The sequence below is a fragment of the Theropithecus gelada genome, chromosome 2 (assembly GCF_003255815.1).
Source record: "Theropithecus gelada isolate Dixy chromosome 2, Tgel_1.0, whole genome shotgun sequence".
NCBI classification, from domain to species: domain Eukaryota; kingdom Metazoa; phylum Chordata; class Mammalia; order Primates; family Cercopithecidae; genus Theropithecus; species Theropithecus gelada.
This window is the reverse complement of record NC_037669.1, coordinates 90876953-90902548: the sequence shown is the minus strand read 5'-3', so window position 1 is coordinate 90902548 and position 25596 is coordinate 90876953. Positions and strand designations below refer to the sequence as shown.

The window sequence follows — 25596 nt, the reverse complement described above, 5'->3', positions numbered from 1 at the left end:
CTTGCAGTGAGCTGAGATCCGGCCACTGCACTCCAGCCTGGGCGGCAGAGCGAGACTCCGTCTCAAAAAAAAAAAAAAAAAAAACCAGATGCTGGCCAGGCGTGGTGGCTCATGCCTGTAATCCCAGCACTTTGGGAGACCGAGGGGGGAGGATTACGAGGTCAGGAGATTGAGACCATCCTGGCTAACACAGTGAAACCCTGGCTCTACTAAAAATACCAAAAATTAGCCAGGTGCGGTGGTGGGCGCCTGTAGTCCCAGCTACTCAGGAGGCCGAGGCAGGAGAATGGTGTGAAGCCGGGAGGCGGACTTGCAGTGAGCCGAGATCGCACCACTGCACTCCTCCTGCCTGGGCGACAGAGCAAGACTTCATCTATTAAAAAAAAAAAAAAAAAAAACCCAGATGCTACTATTGCTTTCATAAAACAATTGTCAATTCATCTATAAAAGATATAAAAGAATTTGTTTTTCCAATGGTTGGCCCTTAGGCCCTCTGAAAATTCCTTTATTGGTGGTCTGCTAAGCTCCCCACAGGGTAATCCTCCAGTTCCTTTCAGCTCAGGTGTGTGAAAACACTAGTTTCTGGAATTTACAGAGACCATGTTAAGGGCTTGGGGTTATAAATGTCTGTGAAAGCAGACTTTCCCATGTTCTAGCCCTTGGCACAGTGTGAGCTCTTGGCTGTGTCTGTGCAAATGAGAACAGAAATAGATCTTTGGTGCGGCTAGGAATTATTCCTTTTAGAGTGATCTAGAAGTCATAGGCCCAAAAATGTAAAGGGAAGGAACTATCTCCTTTGCATACTGAATTCTTCAGCCAAAAACAAAAACCAAAACAAAATCCTAAAACCCTTTCTCAGCAGAGGCAAGTTCCTGAGTGTGAGGTAAAGCGGGAGGGACAGTACAGCTGTGCTCCATACTTCCTGGGCAAGTGGCTGCCTAGGAGCATCAGGCAAGTTCATGTATGGGAGCAGCAGGCAAGTTATTACCCCACTGTGCCTGGAAGAGGGACACACACACAATTACACAGAGCAGCCATGAAGCAGCACATGGGAAGGCCGAGGAGACCTCTGTATTGTCCTCACAGAGATGAAAACACTGAGTCTCAGAGCTTACAGAATGAGCTGAAAACAGCGTTTTTTTTTTTTTCTGAGACGGAGTCTCGCTCTGTTGCCCAGGCTGGAGTGCAGTGGCACGATCTCCGCGCACTGCAAGTTCTGCCTCCTGGTTTCATGTCATTCTCCTGCCTCAGCCTCCCGAGTAGCTGGGACTACAGGCACCCGCCACCACGCCCAGCTAATTTTTGTATTTTTAGTAGAGACGGGGTTTCACCATGTTAGCCAGGATGGTCTCAATCTCCTGACCTCATGATCTGCCTGCCATGGCCTCCCAAAGTGCTGGGATTACAGGCGTGAGCCCCGCGCCCGGCCAAAAACAGCTGTTTAAATCAACCCTCTCTGTCATTTCTGCATTGGGGATGGTAGTATCATGGTACTCGCTGAGAAGCCACAGCCTGTGGCAGAAAAAGGACAAGATCCTTCCGTACCACACCCCTACTACCATCTTCCCATCACACAGCGGTGATTCCTCTTAAAGAAAGGAATCTCTGATGGTAGGACCATCTGTAAGAGCGGTGATTTGGTCTTCTTCACAGGCAAAACTGTTGAAAAAAGGCTGTGGCTGTGCTGAGGAGAGTTATCAGAATGTCTAGCTCTGCAGAGCATGAGGGGTTGAGCACTGAGGGCTGCCCACGATGCCCTCAACACCCATCTCTTGCACCTAGGGGTCAGGGCCAATCCACATGAGCAAAGACTGCCCACATTTTTGTTCTGGAGATATGAATGCAGCAAAGTCTCCAGAACTGGTCCTCTGACCTGACCTGCAACAGAAACTGCTGAGTACTCACACGAAAATGTCATCTCGAGGCATGATGTGGTTTAAGCCTTCATCCATTTGGAAAATTTTGTGGAATCGGTGATTATATACATCTGCGACCACCATCTAATAATGAACAGTAATAGAAAGACCACAGAATGGCTAAGAGTGCCCCTACTAACTGCTTAAAACCCAGAAACAAATGAAAAAAAAAAAATACCCATACCCAAGTGTTGTCTCTAGAGAAACCACTACACAAACAGCCCCAGAGAGCTCAGGCCCAACGCTTGAGGAGGAGCAGCATGGCTGCCATCAGAATTGAACATGCTGGTAGCATCTGCCCTCGAGTGGCAGGAAGGGTGAGGAGTGTGGTGCTAACTAGAAACCAGCAGTTGTCCAGAGTCTCTGGAGTATTCCGTAATATGCAGTCTCTATGCCACTCTCAGTGCACAGAACTGACAGCAGGGTCCTACTCCTGGTCCTTTGACCATAGCTAGTGTGAACCCAATGAAGGGAAGACGGTGTTTCCTGGAGCTGGAAGGGACAGTCTCAGCCACAGTGTGCATAGTGAGTGAGGCATCCAGACATACACAAATAATTACATTTGTGCTGGCAATAACAGCAACCCCGAAAAAGTGGCTTCAAGGATGAAAGTAAACTCCAAATGCTATGAAGTATCCCAAATAGACCGAGTGCCACTGATCACCCCGCCTTACATTTTCTGCAGCAATGCCACACAGCCTGGAGAGAGCCTCGCACAGGTCGGACACAGCCCCCATCAGCGGCACAGTCACACGGTACTGCAAGAGAGAAATGGTCAAGGTCACAAGGGTGCCCCACAAAAGGTGGGAAATGAATTAGGAGAAGCAGGCATTACCAGGAGCAGAGGAGCCCTTCCAGAAACAGTGTAGGGTGAAGTCAGGGTATAGATGAGTCAGCAGTAGAGCAAACAAGCAAGACCTCTACGTCAGCATCCTCCTCAATACACAGCATGGGGGCTGGGCCATCTCTTTCTCTTCCAAACATTGCTTCATTTTATTCTTAATTATTTAGAGTACTTTCTAAAGAACTGCTAAAATTATACAAATTCAAATTGCCATCTGGTCCTACCTTTTTTTTTTTAATTTAATTTTTATTTTTTGTAGAGACAGGGTCTCAAACTCCTGGCCTCAAGCAATCCTCCCACCTCAGCATCCCAAAGTGCTGGGATTATACATGTTGGCCACCAAGCCCGGCCTTAACTTTTTTTTTTTTTTTGAGACAGTCTCACTCTGTCGCCCAGGCTGGAGTGCCGTGGTGTGATCTTGGCTCACTGCAACCTCCACCTCCCAGGTTGAAGTGATTCTCCTGCCTCAGCCTCCTGAGTAGCTGGGATTACAGGTGCGCACCACCACACTTGGCTAATTTTTGTATTTTTAGTAGAGACAGGGTTTCACCATGTTGGTCAGAGTGGTCTCGAACTCCTGACCTCGTGATCCGCCCACCCTGGCCTCCTGAAGTGTTGGAATTACAGGCGTGAGCCACCACGCCCAGCCTGCCTCAACTTTCTTTTTTTTTTTTTTCTTTTTGAGACAGAGTCTAGCTCTGTCGCCCAGGCTGGAGTGCAGTGGCGCAATCTCAGCTCACTGCAAGCTCCGCCTCCCAGGTTCACACCATTTTCCTGTCTCAGCCTCCCGAGCAGCTGGGACTACAGGCGCCCACCACCATGCTCAGCTAATTTTTTGTATTTTTAGTAGAGATGGGGTTTCACCATGTTAGCCAGGATGGTCTCGATCTCCTGACCTTGTGATCCGCCTGCCTTGGCCTCCCAAAGTGCTGGGATTACAGGTGTGAGCCACCAGGCCTGGCCCTCAACTTTCTTTAGAGATAAAGAAACCAAAGACAGAAGCTACTAAGCAATACAATTACTCAGTGAGCCATCAGCGGGGTTAGACACTAAGACCTGCTGCTCACACCTCTCATCTGGTCTAATCTTCTGTACAGGCTGTCCTAGATGATTTGAGGGTATATCTGAGTACAAAAAGCACCCTGCTTCTGGTTCTCCAACATTCAGATTCAAGAACCACTTAGTAGATCAGGTTACTTTAGTCGCGTGAATGAAGTGGCCAAAAAAGTGACAGAGGCCAGGTGCAATGGCTCACGCCTGTAATCCCAACACTTTGGGAGGCCAAGATGGGCGGATTACTTGAGGTCAGGAGTTCTGGCCAACATGGTAACATCCTGTCTCTACTATGTCTCTACTAAAAATACAAAAATTAGCTGAGCATACAGGTACACGCCTGTAATCCCGGCTACTGAGTGGCTGAGGTAGGAGAATCGCTTGAACCTGGGAGGAAGAGGTTACAGTGAGCTGAAATCGTGCCACTGCACTCTAAAATGGGCAACAGAGCAACTCTGTCTCAAAAAAAAAAAGTGACAGAGAAGCAAAGAAGCCCCAAAGACCTTCACAATAGGCCTTAAATGATATGGGATTACATGAAGGTCTCATGGAGGCCAAGGGCCCATACCCAGGCAAGTACCAAGGGGACTCAGAGGCATCCAATGCAGCAGATAGGAGCAGTCCCACTGGGATCTGGAGACCACTTGCAGTGAGGGGTGGCATGAGGGTGTGGATTCTGTTACCTGGGTAGGTCTGCAATGAGGGTCAGCAGGAACCAGGAAAACCTCCATAACTCGATCTTTTTTCAAGGGCAGTGGGAGCGTTAGATAGCAAAATGGGTCAAAGGTCACCGAAACCTTAGCACATTCTGGACAAACCAAAGTAGATTTGAAGAGGCCATGGAAAGTATCCACAATCACAGAATCATTCCTCAACCTGTGATTCTCCCAGGCTTCCTTTGCCACCACCTGCATGAAGGGATAAATAGGACATTCTCAACACCACTCAGTCCCTTGCCCCTGCATCCAGAATGACTCACAGCAAACCTGGAGATGAATCAGGCGGCAATCTGTACAGCCAAGAGCTTGATCCAGGACAAGCAAGGCCAGGACTACTCTTAGTGTATCATACTCATACCACATGCCAGCTCTACACCCAATCCCCACCCCAACACACATATATATATTTCATATATATGTTTATATATATATTTCAAATATATATTATATTGATTGATTGAGACATGGTCTTGCTCTGTCGCTCAGGCTGGCACGATCATGGTTCACTACAGCCTCAAACTCCTGGACTCAAAGTGATCTTCCTGCCTCAGACTCCCAAGTAGCTAGGACTATAGGCACGCCCCACCATGCCTGGCTAATGTTTTTTTAGTTTTGGTAGGGATGGGGGTTTTACTATGTTGACCAGATGGTTCTAGAGCTCCTGGCCTCAAGTGATGCTCCCACCTCAGCCTCCAAAGTGCTGGAACCTCAGGGGTAAGCCACTGTGCCTCGTTGTAATCCCCACACTTAATAAGGTTGGCACCATAGGACCTATTGGAAACTAGGGGTTTGTGTGTCCTGATAGGAAACAGAAGCCCGGAGGACACTATGGGTACAGATACATGGCCAGGACAAGGAAAGTCCCCCTATATGTTTCCAGTGATCTAAAGTAGTTTTTGGCCGGGCACAGTGGCTCATGCCTGAAATCCCAGCACTTTGGGAGGCCGAGGCAGATGGATCACCTTAGGTCAGGAGTTCAAGATCAGCCTGGCCAACATGGTGAAATCCCCTCTTTACTAAAAATACAAAAATTTGCCGGGTGTGGTGGTACATGGCTGTAGTCCCAGCTACTCAAGAGGCTGAGACAGGAGAATCGCTTGAACCCGGGAGGTGGAGGATGCAGTGAGCGAGATCGCATCATTGCACTCCAGCCTGGGTGACAGAGTGAGACTCCATCTCAAAAAAATAAACAAATAAATTTTAATAATTTTATCTATACTACAGTTCAGCTAACATAGTTTTTCTAAGAAGATCTAAATTTTACTTTAAAGCATTCATACTGATTATCCCAATGTGATAGGGCAGCTGAAATACTAAAATCCTCTTGCACTGATCAGAAAATCAAGGTAAAAAGTATAAATGTCCTAATGATATTAATAACAAATTAAGTAATCATGGATAGCTTTTATTGTGAGCGGTAACAATCTTAGGGGTCCTCACTATAGGCACTTTACAGTTTTCAGAGTGTTCTTAGTCCCTAGTTCACCAGTGAAATATCAAACAAGCTCACTCGAATTTGAAAAAGCCCAAGAGGAAGCATTAGGAGTAACTAGGGGACAGTGGCTCACGCCTGTTGTAATCCCAGCACTTTGGGAGGCTAAGGTAAGAGGACTGCTTAAGCTCAGGAGCTGGAGACCAGCCTAGACAACATAGCAAGATTTTGTCTCTATTACAAAAAAAAAAAAATAGCAGTAACTACAGTTAGCCCTTTTCTGACCAGAGACCATATACTTATAACTAGCTACAGTGAGAAGCAACCAGGGCCCTGGCAGCAACACTCAAAAGACCAGAAGAATATCCCTGCACTCTCAATATGAGGCAGCTTCTTCGTTCAGACATCATTAATGGCATACCGCATCTGGCCGCCCATTGGCATCCTTCAGCTCCAAGTAGGGCTTCTTCTTTACTCGGTTCAGATCTTCATGCAATCCATCTAGAAGAAAGGCTAACAGCTCCTGAGAATCTTGTTGCTGGTAGCCAGAAAATTGAGGAGCAAAACGTCCCACTTGAGTCTACAACAAAAGCAACTGCATCAGAAGGCATAATATGTAAAGAACTAGTTAAATCAAATGAGAACTATCATCAAAAATAGCTTTGAGGAGTTAGCTGGGTAGTGAGAGAGAACACTTGGTTGAGTAGTCCAATTAACTCCTGAAGAGCCTACAGGAGGCCAGTGGTTCCCACCAGAGAGAAGGCCTAGATCAGAGAGCCAGGAGGATGAATCTGGAACCTGGGCCACTACCTTAAGTCCTAGGGAGGAAGGGTGGGGTATCCTGAGTAACCACACCCAAGTACTGACATGAATCCCTCTCCAACATGTCCTTCTTTGGTTCAGAGTCTTAAACTCCATAAGGACATTACAAACGATACTTTCATCAGCTGGAGGAATCCTCCTGTACATAACAGCCCTCAGGTCCCTAAATACTGTCTGTCCAGTATTATTCTCCACCAGTTATTCTGAGAGTATGGTCCCTAGCCAGCAGCATTAGTATCACCCGGGAGCTTAGTAGAAATGCACATTCTCAGGCCCCCACAGCAAACCTATTCAATCAGAAACTCTGTGGATGGGTCTAGCAGTCTATGTTATATTAAGCACTCCCAGAGACTGTGATGCAGCCTATGGAGAACCAGCCAGGCACGGTGGCTCACGCCTGTAATCCCAGAATTTTGGGAGGCTGAGGCAGGCAGATCACCTGAGGTTGGGAGTTCAAGACCAGCCTGGCTAACATGGTGAAACCTGGTCTCTACTAAAAATACAAAAATTAGCTGGGCATGGTGGTGCACACCTGTAATCCCAGCTACGCGGGAGGCTGAGGCAGGAGAATTGCTTGAACCCAGGAGGCGGAGGCTGCAGTGAGCCAAAATCGTGTCAGTGCACTCCAGCCTGTGCGACAGAGCAAGACTCTGTCTCAAAAAAAAAAAAAAAAAAAATGGAGCACCACTGTTCTACACCTGTTCTCTAATACCATAGCCACTAGCCACATATGGCAACCTAAATTTACATTAATTACAATTAAAAACCATTAAAAATTCAGTTCCTTGGTCAAATGAACCACATCTCAAGTGCTCAGAGGTGCTTGAGCTGGTGGCTGCCATAACACAGTACAAATATATAACACATCCATCACTGAGGAAGCTCCACACTTCCCTAATATCCCTAAACACTACCTTCCAGTTGTTTATTTACATTAGCTTCAGCACAGTGTGTTGCCACCCAATTCTTTTTTATTTTTTTATTCTGGGACAGGGTCTGTGTCGCCAAGGCTGGAGTACAGTGGCACAATCACAGCTCACTGCAGCCTTGACCTGTCAGGCTTAAGTAATTCCTCCCACCTCAGCCTCCCTGGTAGCTGGGACTATAGGTACATCACCATGTCCAGCTAATTTTGTTGTTGTTTTAGAGACAGAGTCTCGCTCTGTTGCTCAGGCTGGAGTGCAGTGGTGCGATCTCAGCTCACTGCAACCTCCACCTCCCAGGTTCAAGCAATTCTCCTGCCTCAGCCTCCTGAGTAGCTGGAATTACAGGTGGGCACCATCATACCTGGCTAATTTTTGTATTTTCAGTAGAGACGAGGTTTCATTATGTTGGTCAGGCTGATCTCAAACTCCTCACCTCGTGATCTGCCCGCCTCAGCCTCCCAAAGTGCTGGATTACAGGAATGAGCCACCATGCCCGGACTTTTTTTGTTGTTGTTGTTTTTTCTTTGAGACAGAGTCTCGTTCTGTCACCTAGGCTGGAGTGCAGAGGCGCGATCTCGGCTCACTGCAAGCTCTGCCTCCCGGGTTCATGCTATTCTCCTGCCTCAGCCTCCCGAGCAGCTGGGACTACAGGCGCCTGCCATCACACCTGGCTAATTTTTTTTTTTTTGTATTTTTAGCAGAGACAGGGTTTCACCATATTAGTCAGGATGGTCTCGATCTCCTGACCTCGTGATCTGCCCGCCTCGGCCTCCCAAAGTGCTGGGATTACAGGCGTGAGCCACTGCGCCTGGCCAACTTTTTTGTTGTTTTTAAAGAAACAGAGACTTGATCAGGCGCAGTGGCTCATGCCTATAATCCCAGCACTTTGAGAGGCTGAGGCAGGCAGACCCCTGAGATCAGGAGTTTGAGACCAGCCTGGTCAACATGGCGAAACCCCATCTCTACTGAAAATACTAAAATTAGCCAGGCATGGTGGTGCACACCTGTAGTCTCAGCTACTCAGGAGGCTGAGGCATGAGAATCTCTTGAACCCGGGAGGTGTAGGCTGCAGTGAGCCAAGATCGTGCCACTGCACTCCAACCTGGGCAAGAAGAGAGTCAGACTCTGTCTCAAACAAAACAAAACAAAAACGGAGTCTCACTATGTTGCCCAGCCGGGTCTCAAACTCCTGGGCTCCAGGGATCCTCCCACCTCAGCCTTCCAAGAAACTGAATTTTTATAGTCTGGCTTAGGAAACTGACCATTTAAATACTGCCATCACAGAATACAGCATTCTGAGGAATGAGCTTACAAATAACTTCTGAGACATCCCCAACCCAGAGGTGGGCAGTGAAGACACTTAGGGGTGTGCTAAATGACTGAATGACAGAAAAAAAAGGGTTTGACAGTGTGGTACTTTTAGTCTCAGATTCCATCTTTTTTTTTTTTTTGAGATGGAGTCTTGCTCTGTTGCCTAGGCTGGAGTACAGTGGTGTGATCTTGGCTCACTGCAATCTGCATCTCCCAGGTTCAAGCAATTCTCCTGCCTCAGCCTCCCACGTAGCTGGGATTACAGGTGTGCACCACCATGCCCAGCTAATTTTTGTATTTTTAGTAGAGAAGGGGTTTCACCATGTTAGCCAGGCTGGTCTTGAACTCCTGACCTCAGGTGATCCACCCACCTTGGCCCCCCAAAGTGCTGAGATTACAGGCGTGAGCCATCGTGACTGGTCATCAGATCCCATCTTTTTTTTTTTTTTTTTTTTTTGGAGACGGAGTCTTATTCTGCCACCAGGTTGGACTGCAGTGGCGCAATCTCAGCTCACTGCAACCTCCACCTCCCAGGTTCAAGTGATTCTCCTGCCTCAGTCTCCCAAGTAGCTGGGACTACAGGCATGCGCCACCACGCCCAGCTACTTTTTGTATTTTTAGTAGAGACGGGGCTTCACCATGTTGGCCAGGATGGTCTCAATCTCTTGACCTAGTGATCCACCTGCCTCGGCCTCCCAAAGTGCTGGGATTATAGGCGTGAGCCACAGCACCTGGCCCAGGTCCCATCTTAATCCCAAAATGCAACAAAAGGAATGCCTCATAACAACACTAAACCACTCTCCCCAAAGTGGGAAAAAGGAAGTACAGGAGTGTATCCTTTACCCGAAAATCTGAAATCCAAATGCTCAAAGATCCATAACCTTTCTAACACTGACACGATATTCAAAGGAAATGCTCATTGAAACATTTTAGATTTTGGAATGGGGATGCTGAACTAGTAAGCGTAATGTAAATACTTTAAAAAAAAAAAACCCTAAAAAACCTGAAGTCCCAAAACATTTCTGGTCCCAAGCATCTATATACAGAGATACTCAACCTGTATATATATATATATGTCTACCTACTTTGAACATGCGAGGTGCCACATGGGCGTCCCTTCCAGACCACATCTGCTTAATGAGCTCTGCATAGGCTTCTGCAATTTCCCCTTTCATCCCCAGAGGGTTGTCTCTGTTGATTTCGGCTTCATACTCATCTTTGAGAAAGTAGTCAGTCAGTGGTGCAGTGTTGCTCAAGCACTGAAACAGAACATGATGAGGGCTTTACATACCTTCTAGACAGTACCAGAGATACAAGATAAATCAAGTTCTAAAGGGTCACTGAGGGACAACCCCAACAAAATGAGGCACTCAGGAGATTCTCTGAAGGCTCATGATGGATGGTAAAGCACAGCCTCAAGGAGGTCAAGCTGGTGGACCCCTTGCAGCTAATCTCTGAGGGACGTGGTCTTAGAGGATTGCAGATGCATTGGCTAAGATTTTGTCTCTGAAAAAAACTACCTTAGGAAAAAAGCTGAATAAACAAGTAATTCTTGTTTAGTGAAAAAGGTTGTTTTTTTTTTTTGGCTTTTTTTTTGAGACAGAGTTTCGCTCTTGACGTCCGGGCTGGAGTGCAATGGTGTGATCTTGGCTTACTGCATCCTCCACCTCCTGAGTTCAAGTGATTCTCCTGCCTCAGCCTCCTGAGTAGCTGGTATCACAGGCGCTGGCCACCACACCCAGCTAATTTTTATATTTTCAGTAGAGATGGGGTTTCACCATGTTGGTCAGACTGGTCTCAAACTCCTGACCTTAGGTGATCCACTCGCCTCAGCCTCCCAAAGTGCTGGGGTTACAGGCGTGAGCCACTGTGCCCAGCCTTTTTCATTAGTTTCTGTTCTTACTGCTATTATTTCTCTCCTTCTACTTCCTTTGGGTTCTTTCCCCTAGCATCATGAGATGGAAGCTTAAATCGTGAAATTTTAACCCTTTTTGCCCTAATATTTACATTTAGAACTTTAAAACTCCTCATCATTATCCTCACTCAATAGCTAAGGAAAACTGAGGGTACAAAGACTTGGAAAAACTTGTCCATGAAAAGCCAAATCACACCTCTTCTTTAGTACTAGGCTATTTCCACGTCACCACAAGAGGAAAATAACTTTTTGTTTGTTTGTTTGAGACAGAGTTTCGCTCTTGTTGCCCAGGCCGGAGTGCAGTGGCACGATCTCGGCTCACCGCAACCTCCACCTCCCGGGTTCAATCGATTTTCCTGCCTCGGCTTCCTAAGTAGCTGGGATTACAGGCATGAGTCACCACGCCCAGCTAATTTTGTATTTTTAGTAGAGACGGGGTTTATCCATGTTGGTCAGGTTGGTCTGGAACTCCCGACCTCAGGTGATCTGCCTGCCTCGGCCTCCCAAAGTGCTGGGAGCCACCGTGCCCAGCCAGAAAATAATTTCAAAACCCAAGGGTTATCTAATCTTTTAACAAATGTTTTATGTTTTTACTTACACTACAAAAAACTTCAAAGTTAGACTGTAAGTCAGGTGTGGTAGTTCATGCCTGTAATCCCAGCACTCTGTGAGGCTAAGGAGGGTGGATCACTTGAGGCCAGGAGTTCCAGACCTTCCTGGTCAACATGGTGAAACCCCATTCTACTGAAAATACAAAAAATTAGCTGGGCATAGTGGCACATGCCTGTAATCCCAGCTACCCGGGAGGCGGAGGTTGCTACAAGCCAAGACTGCATCACTGCACTCCAGCCTGGGCAAGACAGCAAGACTATGTCTCAAAAAAAAAAAAAAAAAAAGTGAGAATGTAAGTCTTTAATTTTTTTATTTTTTTTAATTTTTAGAGATAGGGTCTTGCTCATGTTAGCTAGGCTTGGTCTTAAACTCCTGGGCTCAAGTGATCCTCCCATTTGGACCTCCCAAATCACTGGGATTACAGGTGTGAGCCACTGTACCCCGCCAGATTATCAATTTTATGGGGACAAAAACCATTGCTGGTTTGCTTACCACTGAGTCCCTATGTAAAGAATATCAGGCCAAGTGCAGTGGCTCAGACCTGTAATCCCAGCACTTTGGGAGGTCAAGGTAGGAAGACTGCTTAAGGCCAGGAGTTTGAGACCAGCCTGGGCATCATAAGTGAGACCCCATTTCCACCAAAAAAAAAAAAAAACACATACAAAACAAAACGAAAAAACAATTAGCAAAGCCTGGTGGTACACACTTGTAGTCTCAGCTATCTGGGAGGCTGAGGTAGGAGGATCACTTGAGCCCAGGAGTTCAAGGTTACAGTGAGTTATGATCATGCCACTGCACTCTAGCCTGGCAACAGAGAGATCCCGCCTCTAAGAAAAAAAAAAAAAAAAAGAATTTTGCTTTGCTCAAACAGAAGGTCTAGCTTTGCCCCTGGCTTCTGGGAGGTAATCTATTTGCCCCTGGAATGTTATGCCTGATAGGACTGTCTGTCTGCCTGGTGGGCCTTGGGTCATACTGGATAATCTAATAATACAATTTTGGAGGTGGAGAGGAGGCTGACGAGAAGGGCACAGTCTAGTCTTAGGGTGAGAAGGGCTAGCCACTCCAGAAAAACCAACTATGTGACTTAGGGTGGGAGCTTTGGGTCATACGGTACCAGTTCACCTAGGTAATCAGTCAATCATATTTATACTTTATTATTTTATTTTTTTTGAGACACAGTCTCTCACTGTCACCCAGGCTGGAGTGTAGTGGCACGATCTCAGCTCACTGCAACCTCCGCCTCCCGGGTTCAAGCGATTCTCCAGCCTCAGCCTCTCAAGTAGCTGGGATTACAATTGCCCGCCACCATGCCCAGCTAATTTTTTGTATTTTTAGTAGAGACAGGGTTTCACTATGTTGGCCAAGCTGTTCTCAAACTCTTGACCTCATGATCTGCCCACCTCGGTCTTCCAAAGTGCTGGGATTACAGGCATGAGCCACCACGTCCTGCCAGTCAATCATACTTATAAAATGAAGCCCCAATAAAAATTCTGGACACTGAAGCTCAGGTGAGTTTCCATAGTTTGCAGCACTCCATACGCATCATTACACATCAATGCCAGGAAAGTACCATGTTCTGGCCAGGCACTGTGGCTCACGCCTGTAATCCCAGCACTTTGGGAGGCTGAGGTGGGTGGATCACCTGAGGTTGGGAATTTGAGACCAGCCTGGTTAGCCAACATGGTGAAACCCTGTCTCTACTAAAAATACAAAAATTAGCCAGGCATGGTGGCGTGTGCCTGTAATCCCAGCTACTTGGGAGGCTGAGGCACGAGAATTGCTTATACCCGAGAGGCGGAGGTTGCAGTGAGTCAAGATTGCGCCACTGCACTCCAGCCTGGGCAACACAGAGAGGAGAGAGATGCTGTCACAAAAAAAAAAAAAAAAGGAAAGTACCATGTACTGACTCCATAGGTAGAAAACAACAGAAGCTCTACATTTTGACCCCCCTGACCTCTGCCCTATATGCCTCTCCCCTTGGCTGATTTTAGTCTACACCCTCTCACTACAATAAACCATTATCATGAGTATAATAACTAAGTAAATTCCGTGACTCCTTCTAAACAAATTATCAAAACTAAGGCTGGTCTTGGAAACCTGCAAACTTGCAGTTGGTTTTGGAAATGAGGGCAGTCTTGGGGACTGTGCCCTCCTAACTTTGAAGCTGGACTTTAACTCCTTGCAGTCCATGACTATTACAGTGCTGTCACATAATATATGCCCAATAAATATTTGATGAATTAATAAACAAGGTTTATTTTCTTTTCCATTTTGAGACAGGGTCTCGCCATGATGCTCAGGCTGGCCTCAAACTCCTGGCCTCAAGCAATACTACCCCCTCAGCCTCCCAAAGGGTTGTGATTACAGGTGTGAGCCACTGTGCCTGGCCAATAAACAAGTTTCAAATAGGGGATTTTGGAGTTTCTCTAGTAAGGAGCATGGGGCGGGACAGCTATCTTTTTTTTTTTTTTTTTTTAATTGGAAACGGAGTTTCACTCTTGTTCCCCAGGCTGGAGTGCAATGGTCCAATCTCGGCTCACTACAACCTCTGCCTCCCGGGTTCAAGCGATTCTCCTGCCTCAGCCTCCCGAGAAGCTGGGATTACAGGCATGTGCCACCACACCCGGCTAATTTTTGTATTTTTAGTAGAGATGGGGTTTTGCCATGTTGGCTAGGCTGGTCTCGAACTTCTGACCTCAGGTGATCCACCCACCTTGGCTTCCCAAAGTGCTGGGATTACAGGCGTGAGCCACTGCGCCTGGCTGGGACAACTATTTTTAGTGAAAAGGTAGTCAGCCTTCAGCAAGGCATAATTGAGCTTGGCATCACCTGCTATAAGTTCTCCTCATCCCATCAGAGACCAATCAGGGATGCACTCCAATATTTTCTAGAGAGATCATACCTAAACAGTCGATAAAACTCAAAATAATCTTACTATAAAACCAAACACAGAACTGACTACAAAGACATCTGGGGTCCACAAACACTGATGAAGCCATTCTGTACCACCTAGTGGGAGATGCCCTGGCAGAGACTACTGAAGCACTAACAAGGGGTAGGCAGAGACTCCTGGGACAGGATCCACCCAGTATCTTTGCAGGCCACTTCCATCCAAACCTCAAGCTGCTGTGTTATTTGAATGGAAGTTCTTTCCTCTACCTGCAAAGCGGAGTTCATGAAGCAGGTGTTTCCCAGGTTTCCAAGTCCACAGAGCCCAGGTTGTATATGAGAGGATGGTGGCTCCTGACAATTATACGAAGCAGAAAAGCCAGATCCACTGGAAAACACAACACACATCAGCAATAAAAGCAAGTGTATAACACATGCCCTCAAGATGTTTTTTGAGGCTCCTATGGGGGCCTCTAGAACTTGTGTGTGGTAGTAAGCCCATGATGCAAATTCCCTCTACCCCCTCCCCTGCCCTCCAGACCTGCCCCACCCTTTACCTGACACACTAGCAGCTGGTAAGCACATCCTTAAGGAAAGAAACACTATTTGAATTTTCCTGTTAGGCTTTGGCAAATGCTAATTTTGCCAGGTGACTTAAGGGAAGACCATTTTAGTTATCAAGAGCTTGCATCTGCTACCACCCACCAGGCCACACCCAGGCTTGACTGGCCCTGAAAGTTCATGCACACTTCCTCACCTCATTCGCCCTCTTCCCCCAATCTATGCCATGTGGCATGTGTGCCTGAAATGCTTGGAGAAAGGATCACGGCCATCCACAGCTGAGCACTGTCCCTTCACAACTACTCTGCCATATGTGCCAGCCCATCCCTTCATAAACAAATGCAGAGACCCCCACCCTGTCCCACACTAAGACTACCTGTGATGTAGGCTGTGGGGAAAACACCAGCTCACAGGAGGACAAGCAACACAGATCAGAACTTGGAAGCACACTTTACTACAGGTATGAAATGGAGTGAGAAACTACATGCAGCACGTTCCCATGAGGAACTCTAACCCCACCATGCTTAGTGTAGCGGCAGATGAGCTCTCAAGATACAGCCTGGGAAAGGACAGAGGGAAAGGAAGCAGAGTGAAAGGACCTGCTCTTACCCCCTGCTGACACCGGAACTGTGCATCCCACAGGTGCTAGTGCTATCACCATTTGCAATGGGAGAGGCAGACACTGAGGAATAGGGACTTGCTGATGATTTTGGAGAGGTAGTAAAATTTCTGCTAGGCGCAGTGCTTGATCTGGGAGAGAGAAGCAGAAACAATGCTACTGACTTTTTGCAAAGAGCAAGCCCTATTTAATGCCTTAGGTCGCTTCTCAAGAAATAAATGTTCTTCATATTCAGTAAGTTAAAATAAATTACAAAAAGCCTGTATTCATACTACTTCAAGGTAAACTTAAAGTGAGAGTCCAGAAATTAATTGGTCTTCCTGTCACATCAGTCCACAGCATCATATACCCTTTCAGTGTGAAAACCACAAGGCTGGCCAGGCGCAGTGGCTCAAGCCTGTAATTAAATAGCTGGGTATAAGGACATGAGAAGAGAAAAATGCCAATTTGGTTTCACTATGTTTTTTTTTTTTTTTTTTTTTTGAGACGGAGTCTCGCTCTGTCACCCAGGCTGGAGTGCAGTGGCCGGATCTCAGCTCACTGCAAGCTCCGCCTCCCGGGTTCACGCCATTCTCCGGCCTCAGCCTCCCGAGTAGCTGGGACTACAGGCGCCCGCCACCTCGCCCGGCTAGTTTTTTTTGTATTTTTTAGTAGAGACGGGGTTTCACCGTGTTAGCCAGGATGGTCTCGATCTCCTGACCTCGTGATCCACCCGTCTCGGCCTCCCAAAGTGCTGGGATTACGGGCTTGAGCCACTGCGCCCGGCCTGGTTTCACTATGCTTTCTATGGAGAATTTTGTTTCTTCAAATTTGCCACTGTAACCTGTTTCAAACTCATGTTTTAATATTTTTCAGGCTCTTACTTTAGATTTCTACTTTCAAATTAATTCAAGGGCTAATTGCCCAAATTTTAAATTGCTATCAATTTCATCAATCTGCTAGAATCTATATAAGGACATAAGGAAGAAAGTAAATCTTATTTTAAAAATTTTAATTTTTACGTTTTTTTTTTGTACTCCATAGCACTTTGGGAGGCCGAGACAGGCAGATTGCCTGAGCTCAGGAGTTCGAGACCAGCCTGGGCAACACAGTGAAAACTGTCTCTACTAAAATGTAAAGGAAATTAGCCAGGCCGGGCGCAGTGGCTCACACCCGTAATCTCAGCACTTTGGCAGGCCGAGGCAGATGGATCACCTGAGGTCCGGAGTTTGAAACCAGCCTGACCAACATGGAGAAACCCTATCACTACTACAAATACAAAATTAGGCCAGGTGAGGTGGCTCACCCTTGTAATCCCAGCACTTTGGGAGGCCAAGGCAGGCGGATCACGAGGTCAAAAATTCAAGACCAGTATGGCCATGAGGTCAGGAGTTCAAGACACAGTGAAACCCCATCTCTACTAAAAATACAAAAATTATCTGGACGTGGTGGTGGGCACCTGTAATCCCAGCCACTCAGGAGGCTGGGGCAGGAGAATCACTTGAACCTGAGAGTGAGCCAAGATTGCACCACTGCACTCCAGCCTGGTGACAGAGTGATACTCTCTTTTTTTTTTTTTTGAGACAGAGTCTCGCTCTGTCGCCCAGGCTGGAGCGCACTGGCGCGATCTTGGCTCACTGCAAGCTCCGCCTCCCGGGTTCATGCCATTCTCCTACCTCAGCCTCCCGAGTAGCTGGGACTACAGGCGCCCGCCATCACACCCGGCTAATTTTTTGTATTTTTAGTAAAGACGGGATTTCACCGAGTTAGCCAGGATGGTCTCGATCTCCTGACCTCGTGATCCACTCACCTCGGCCTCCCAAAGTGCTGGGATCACAGGAGTGAGCCACTGCGCCCGGCTGATACTCTGTCTCTTAAAAAATAACAAACAAACAAAAAAACCCCAAAAGGTTCATCTTCAAGCATCCTGGTTTGATTTACAAATCATAAACTTCTCTGAATTTTTTTTTTTTTTTTTGAGACGGAGTCTCATTCTGTCACCAGGCTGGAGTGCAGTGGCACAATCTTGGCTCACTGCAACCTCCATCTCCCGAGTTCAAACAATTCTCCTGCCTCAGCCTCCCGAGTAGCAAGCACTACACGCACGTGCCACCACACCCAGCTAATTTTTTTGTATTTTTAGTAGAGACAGGGTTTCACCATGTTGGCCAGGATGGTCTCGATCTCTTGACTTGTGATCTGCCTGCCCTGTCCTCCCAAAGTGCTGGGATTATAGGCATGAACCACCGCATCTGGCCTGCTTCCCTGAATTTTAAGAATTATCAGTGAAAGGCAAAGAGAAATGGCAATAAGGCCAGCTGAGGTAGCTCACACCTGTAATCTCACCACTTTGGGAGGCTGAGGTGGGTGGATGGATCACTTGAGATCAGGAGTTCGAGTCTAGCCTTACCAACATGGTGGAACCCCGTCTCTACTAAAAATACAGCCAGGACTAGTGGCGCATGCCTGTAATCCCAGTTACTTGGGAGATGAGGCAGGAGAACTGCTTGAACCCAGGAGGCAGAGGCTGTAGTGAGCCGAGATCGTGCCATTGCACTCCAGCCTGGGCAACAAGAGCAAAACCCCATCGCAAAAAAAAAAAAGAAAAAGAAAAACGGCAATAAGAGATGACTTTCCCCAAAAAGGCTGGATGCAAATTAAATAGCTGGGTATAAGGACATGAGAAGAGAAAAATGCCAATTTGGTTTCACTATGCCTTCTATGGAGAATTTTGTTTCTCCAAATTTGCCACTGTAACCTCTCTGTTTCAAACTCATGTTTTAATATTTTTCAGGCTCTTACTTTAGATTTCTACTTTCAAATTAATTCAAGGGCTCATTGCCCAAATTTTAAATTGCTATCAATTTCATCAATCTGCTAGAATCTATATAAGGACATAAGGAAGAAAGTAAATCTTATTTTAAAATTTTTGATTTTTACCTTTTTTTTTTGTACTCCATAGCAATAGTCTCCTTATGTTGCCCAGGCTGGTCTCAAACTCCTGGACTCAAGCAATCCTCCTGCCTCAGCCTCCCAAAGGGCTAGGATTACATACATGAGCCACTGCACTCAGTCAAATAAGAAAGTGAATCCTCTTCCATTGTTTCAAATATAAAACTGGGATTTCCCTTCTAGAATACTGGGTTATTTTTAGAATACAGAAAATGAATAAGAAGATGTGCTGTCCCCACACAGTGCTCACCCTCATGGGATCTGATCTCAACTTGGCTTCCCTATGAGAAGAAAAACGTGGCAGCAAAAACAAGTGTGATCTTGTATACCAGCAGTGGGCACGTCAGGAAATTATATAGGGCCTAAGCGGGTACCTGAACCGAGGTTTGCTCCACAGTGCGGTCACAGCAAGGGAGAATGAGGGCTCCTCAGTCTCTCACCTTCCCATAAGGAAATGTACCCTTCTCTAATCCTAAAGAGGATTTGGTTCACACAGCTTCATCCTCATGCTGCAAAGGAGTCCAAGAACTCAAGCAGCTGCATTAAGCGAGATTCACCATAGTCCAGGGTACTCTCATTCACCACATGGGAGACTTAAGCATGCATGCATTCAATCCTGTCCAGTGAGACATCCAACGTGATATCCTAGCCTCTTATGCATAAAGAAAGTCTGCTGCCCAAGGCTGGTCTGATAGGCAATAGCAGACTCAGTCATCTCAGCACTGAGAGCAGGTAAGACAGAATAGTGATATTCGAATGCTGATGCACAGAACCTCAAGTTGTATGGTATGGCACTCCTCTTTTCAGTAACCATTCATTGGTAACTTATCTATTTTCTTGAGCTTAAAAGGGCAAAAATCAGCTGGGCCTGGTGGCTCATGCCTGTAATCCTAGCATTTTGGGAGGCCAGGGTGGGAAGACTGCTTGAGGACAAGAGTTCAAGATCAACCTGGTCAACATAGCGAGACCCTGTCTGTATTTATTTTATTTATTTTAAAAAAGGGCAAAAATCCATACAAATCATTTGAGATATCCAAGACCTGTCGATTTCTTAAAGAGACAACATTTCCGGATGACAGAAATTAAAGAAAAATTTTATTTGACGTTTAAAATGTTCTAGAAAATACTGCCAGTAGTTTTCATAGTAAATTCAATCAAAAAGAAACCAAATTAAGGGCATAAAAGGATACTTTTTAGGTGCTTGAAAATTTACACAGTAAGATTAAAAAAAAGAAAAAAAAAAAACTCTATCCTTAGGCTGGGTGCAGTGGCTCATGCTTATAATCCCAGCACTTTGGGAGGCTGACCTTGTCTCTACAAAACAGAAAAAGTCAGGCATAGTGGCTCATGCCTGCAGTCCCAGCTACTCAGGAGACTAAGCCGAGAGGATCCCTTGATCCCAGGAGCTAGAGGTTGTAGTAAACTATAATCATGCCATTGCATTCCCGTCTGGGCAACAAAGCAAGACCCCATCTATTAAAAAATACTCTATCTTTGACAGACAAGTCAAAAGCAAAACTTCTCTTCAGAAAATTTACTACAACCTGGGAAATGCTGAGCACTAGGGCAGGGACTAGTCTCGAGACCTTCAGGCAACTGTGGAACACATCCTGGGCATTACAGGCTGGAAAATAGGCAGCCAGGGGAAATGTCTGAATCTCAGGCATATATATTAGGTAGGCAGTATCTCACTGATTTGTGACTGGGTCTCATGCCACACTCTGAAAACAGACACCACGCCTCCAAACAAGGATACCTCTGCTCCTAAGAGACACTGTAGGCAAGCCTCAGGACTCCCAGGCACCTTTCTACTGTTAAGTCCTGCTCCCAAGGCATGTCAGGTGATTATCAATTACAACTCAAATGTGTGCCTGAAACCATGGTGGAGACCTGTAAAACATCCCTGTGCCCAGGCCCAAAGTGAGGCTCTGGGCAAACTAGGCAGAGCCCATGCCTACCCTCCTTAATCTACTGCACTCCCCTTGCTTCTCAGACGTTCTCCAGACTGAATGCTGCTCTGAGAATAAGTCCATCCTTTAAGACTAGGCCAGGCACGGTGGCTCACGTCTGTAGTTCCAGCACTTTGGGAGGCTGAGGTGGGCGGATCACCTGAGGTTGGGAGTCAGAGACCAGTCCGACCAACACAGAGGAACCCTATCTCTACTAAAAACACAAAATTAGCCGGGCATGGTGGCACATGCCTGTAATCCCACCTACTCAGAGGCTGAGGCAGGAGAATCACTTGAACCCAGGAGGTGGAGGTTGTGGTGAGCTGAGATGGCGCCATTGCACTCCAGCCTGGGCAATAAGAGCGAGACTCCAGCTCAAAAAAAAAAAAAGACTGACCTCAAGTATCTGGAGTCTGGTACCTGCAACTATAATTAAGATAACAATAAACTCTTTTAATTTATCTATTTATTTATTTATTTTGAGAGTGTCTCATTCTGTCGCCCAGGCTGGAGTGCAGGGGGCCAATCTCAGCTCACTGCAGCCTTTGCCTCCCCAGTTCAAGCAATTCTCATGCCTCAGCTTCCCGAGTAGCTGGGATTACAGGTGCACACCACCATGTCTGGCTAGTTTTTTTATTTTTAGTAGAAATGGGGTTTTATCATGTTGGCCAGGCTAATCTCGAACTCCTGGCCTCAAGTGATCTGCCCGCTTCAGCCTCCCAAAGTGCTAGGATCATAGGTGTGAGCCACCAAGCCCGGCTAATTTATTTTTCATTCATTCATTCATTCATTCAGTCATTTATTTATTTTTACAAAGATGTTTATTGACAGTCACAGGCCACAGGGGCAAGCCTGTGGCTTCTGGGATTGGGTTCTGGGATGAAGGAGAACCCATGCCCCCTGCCCTGGGCCTCTGCTGGCTGAGGAGGCATAAGGTGAGAAGACGCCCAGGGTGCTCAGACTAACCAGGGCCTCCCTGGCAGCCCAGGAGTGTGGGTGCCGCAGAGACAGGCCCCTTGCAGAGCTAACCTAGAGCCCACCATCCCCACAGCCTGTGTGAGCAGAAGCCAGGACCCACAGGCTGTGCCCCAGGCTTGTCACTGTTGCCAGTGGAGGTGGGCAGCTGCCCCTCTTGGCACCTGAGACAGTGAAAGAAGAGGGCTGCTGCCATGAAGAAGACACTCCGTGGACAGACTTGCTGGGGCTGAGTTGAGGGGCACATGGAGGCAGGTCAGCTGGTCTGGTCAGCTGTCCTTGTCACTGCTACTTTTGTGGTCTGAGGCTGTAGCCTTGGTCAGGTTCCCAGCTTCCCTCTTCAGGACACTGAGCAAAGTCTGGGAGCTCTCCAGCATCTTGAGGTAGATGGCCTCCGTCTCCGCGATGGTCTGGTAGAACTTACTGAGAAAGGCAGTCTTGCATGTCAGGTTCTCACTGATGTAGGCCAGCTTTTCTGTCAGCTGCCTCACCTCATTCTGCAGCCGCTGCTACTCATCCTCCTCCTGCTGGATCTGCCGGCACAGTTCCTCCTGCTTCTGGCATAGCTCCTCTACGAATCTGACCAGCATGTTGTTGTACTTCTGCAGCGCCACACCCTGCTGGGTCAACATCTCCCGGGGCCTCCTATTTTTTTTTTTTTTTGAGATGGAGTTTCACTCTTGTTGCCCAGGCTGGAGTGCAATGGTGAAGTCTCAGTTCACTGCAACCTCTGCCTCCTGGGTTTAAGCAAGACTCTGTCTCAAAAAAAAAGAAAAAAGAAAAAGAAAAAAAACGGCCGGGCGTGGTGGCTCACGCTTGTAATCCCAGCACTTTGGGAGGCTAAGGCGGGCGGATCACGAGGTCAGGAGATCGAGACCATCCTGGCTAACACGGTGAAACCCCGTCTCTACTAAAAATACAAAAAATTAGCCAGGCGTGACGGCGGGCGCCTGTAGTCCCAGCTACTCGGGAGGCTGAGGCAGGAGAATGGTGTAAACCTGGGAGGCAGAGCTTGCAGTGAGCTGAGATTGTGCCACTGCACTCCAGCCTGGGCAACAGAGCGAGACTCCATCTCAAAAAAAAAAGAAAAAAGAAAACAACAACAAAAAAAAAAACAAAGAAAAAAGAACAACAACCAAGGAATCCATCCATGGAAACATTTACTATCCTCTGCCAAGAAATATATTAAATTGGAGGGAGGACTCTTGAGGGATAAATAAATAAACAGAAATATATAGGCCGGGCACGGTGGCTCACACCTGTAATTCCAGCACCTTGGGAGGGGATCACGCCACTGCATTCCAGCTTGGGTGACAGAGAAAGACTTTGTCTCAAAAAAACAAAAAAGATAAATATATAAAACTGACCCTGTTGGTAGGTTTTTAAAAAGTTTCTAAGCCAACTAGTGACCTTCCTTCGATAACATATTCCCTTGATGTATGTTTCTTTTTAATTTTTGAGACGGAGTCTTGCTCTGTCACCCGGGCTGGAGTGCAGTGGTGTGATCTCAGTTGACCGCAACCTCCGCCACCCAGGTTCAAGAGATTCTCCTGCCTCAGCCTCCTGAGTAGCTGGGACTACAAGAGCACACCACCACACCCATTTTTTTGTATTTTTAGTAGAGACGGGGTTTCACCATGTTGGCCCAGGATGGTCTTGATCTCTTGACCTCGTGATCTGCCTGCCTCGGCCTCCCAAAGTGCTGGGATTACAGGCATCAGCCACTATTTCCATTCCCTTGATTTCAACTTCTCTGTGTCTTTGACACACAATGTATTACTAAACATGTTTGGTCTCTTTTTTTTTTTTTGAAATGGAGTCTTGCTCTCTCACACACACTGGAGTGCAATGGTGCCATCTCGGCTCACTACAACCTCTGCCTCCTGAGTTCAAGTGATTCTCCTGCCTCAGCCTCCCAAGTAGCTGGGATTACAGGTGTACGCCACCACTCCTGGCTAATTTTTTGTATTTTTAGTAGAGACAGGGTCTCGCTATATTCACCAGGCTGGTCTTGAACTCCTGAACTCAAGCGATCCACCCACCTCGGCCTCCCAAAGTGGGATTACAGGCCAGGAGCCACTGTGCCCAGCCTTGTTTTATTTTCTTGTGTGTTTTGAGACAAGCTCTTGCTCTGTCACCCAGGCTGCAGTGCAGTACACAATTATAGCTCACTGCAGACTCAAACTCCTGTGCTCAAGGGATCCTCCCACCTCAGCCTCCCAAGTAGCTGGAACTGCAGGCACAAGCTACCATGCCCAGCTAATTTAAAAAGAAAAATTTGTAGAGACAGGAGTCTTGCTATGTTGACCAGGCTGGTCTTAAACTCCTATCCTCAAGCAATCCTCCCACCTCAGCTTTCCAAAATGCTGGGATTACAGGTATAAGTCACCATGCCTGACTCTTTTCTTTCCAAGAGACAGGGTCTCCAGCCTGACCAACATGGAGAAACCCTGTCTCTACTAAAAATACAAAATTAGCCGGGCGTGGTGGCACATGTCTGTAATCCCAGCTACTCGGGAGGCTGAGGCAGGAGAACTGCTTGAACCCGGGAGGCAGAGGTTGTGGTGAGCCGAGATTGTGCCATTGCACTCCAGCCTGGGCAACAAGAGTGAAACTCTGTCTCAAAAAAAAAAAAAAGAGACAGGGTCTCACTCTGTTGCCCAGGCTGGAGAGAAATGATGCAATCATGGCTCATAGTAACTTTGAACTCCTGGGCTCAAGCAAGCTTCCTCCCTCAGCCTTCTGAAGTAGCTAGGACTATAGGCACACACCACTGTATATCCCTGGTGTGATTTGTCTTTTAAAGTCTGATCTGAGAATTTGTCTTTAGGTTGGTAAATTTAACTCACCTACAGTGATTCTAATGCTGTTATTAGACTTAAACGAATTTAATTCAGCCTCCTTATTTCAGGTTTTCTTTTTTTTTTCCCCCTTTTTCCACATGTTCTAACACATTTTCTAATTACCATACTACTTAGTTTTTTTTCCCCCTTCATTCTTGCCTTCCATTAAGTTTCCTTTTGCAGGTGTGGCAGTTTGCTAGTCACCTCCTGATAGCTATTTTCCCCTCCTTCCTTAGTTTGAGAACCCCAATTTTTAGTTGGACATGATGCAGTCCTGCTATATAGTACATCTCAGCCTTCCTGAAAGCCAGATATTGTCATATGATTAGCCAATGAGATGTAAAAGAAGGTTTGATGTATGATATCTGAGAAATGTCCTAAAAAGGAAGCGGTAGATCCTCCTTCCCTTTTCCCTCTCCCAGCTACTGGAATGCAGGTCTAATTACTGCAGTTCTAGCAATCACCTCGGACCAGAAGTGGCCATCTTTGAAGTAGAAGCCACACACCGTAAAGCAAAATTGTCAGACAAAACAGCTGGGTTTAATATTGCCATGGAGCTGCTACATCAGCAATGGACTGACTGCCTACGTCAAAAATTCTTTTCAGAAAGATGTAAGCCTCCATCTTGCTTAATACGCTAATTTGCAGATTTTTCTTACCTGCCAGCAAGCCTTTCCTAACTGACATAGCATGTTACAAAGTTATACATTCAATTTTCCATTTCTATTAGTTGTTCCATTAACTTATTAGGATCTCTATTTTTATTTTTCCCCATAAATTACATGAACTTACAATTGTTCACCTTTCTCATCCCCAAGAATAGTAGTTCTGGACATTCTCATCTCTCTCTGCTCTATACTAATTCCTACCCCCTCACCTATGTTGGCATTACCCAGAATTTATCTCTGGAATATTGCAGATATTAGATGCTTTCTTAAACCTTGCTTATTATTATTGTACCTTTATTTTTTTTTCCTGAGACAGAGTCTCACTCTATTGCCCAAGTTGGAGTGCAGTGGCATGATCCAGGCTCACTGCAAACACCATTCTCATGCCTCAGCCTCCCAAGTAGCTGAAATTACAGACATGCACCACCACACCTGGCTAATTTTGTATTTTTAGTAGAGACGGGGTTTCTCCATGTTGGTCAGGCTGGTCTCGAACTACCAACCTCAGGTGCTCAGTCCACCTCAGCCTCCCAAAGTGCTGGGATTACAGGCATGAGCCACCACACGGGCCTTTTTTAAAAAAAAAGAGAGATGGGGTCTTGCTGTCACCC

At 46.6% G+C, this 25596-nt stretch overlaps 1 protein-coding gene and 1 long non-coding RNA gene across 7 annotated transcripts in view; both read right to left on the bottom strand.

Moving 5' to 3' along the window:
- USP4 (ubiquitin specific peptidase 4) overlaps nt 1-25596 on the bottom strand; it is a 67383-nt gene that overhangs the window by 21694 nt on the left and 20093 nt on the right. For 2 of the 6 annotated variants that reach the window (XM_025375397.1, XM_025375398.1), the window contains exons 7-13: nt 15610-15750; nt 14710-14827; nt 10109-10282; nt 6386-6544; nt 4497-4721; nt 2591-2674; nt 1906-2000 (exon numbers count right to left, since the gene is read on the bottom strand). In XM_025375397.1, the coding sequence (XP_025231182.1) occupies nt 1906-2000; nt 2591-2674; nt 4497-4721; nt 6386-6544; nt 10109-10282; nt 14710-14827; nt 15610-15750 (996 nt within the window). Of the gene's footprint in view, nt 1-1905; nt 2001-2590; nt 2675-4496; nt 4722-6385; nt 6545-10108; nt 10283-14709; nt 14828-15609; nt 15751-21307; nt 22120-25596 lie in introns of those variants that run through there. The other 4 variants (XM_025375399.1, XM_025375400.1, XM_025375402.1 and 1 more) reach the window with 3 other exon arrangements.
- LOC112618408 lies at nt 24407-25268 on the bottom strand. Its single transcript, XR_003118075.1, has 2 exons — nt 24850-25268; nt 24407-24715 (listed from the first exon to the last, which is right to left on the bottom strand). It is a non-coding gene; the product is annotated as an uncharacterized LOC112618408 (long non-coding RNA).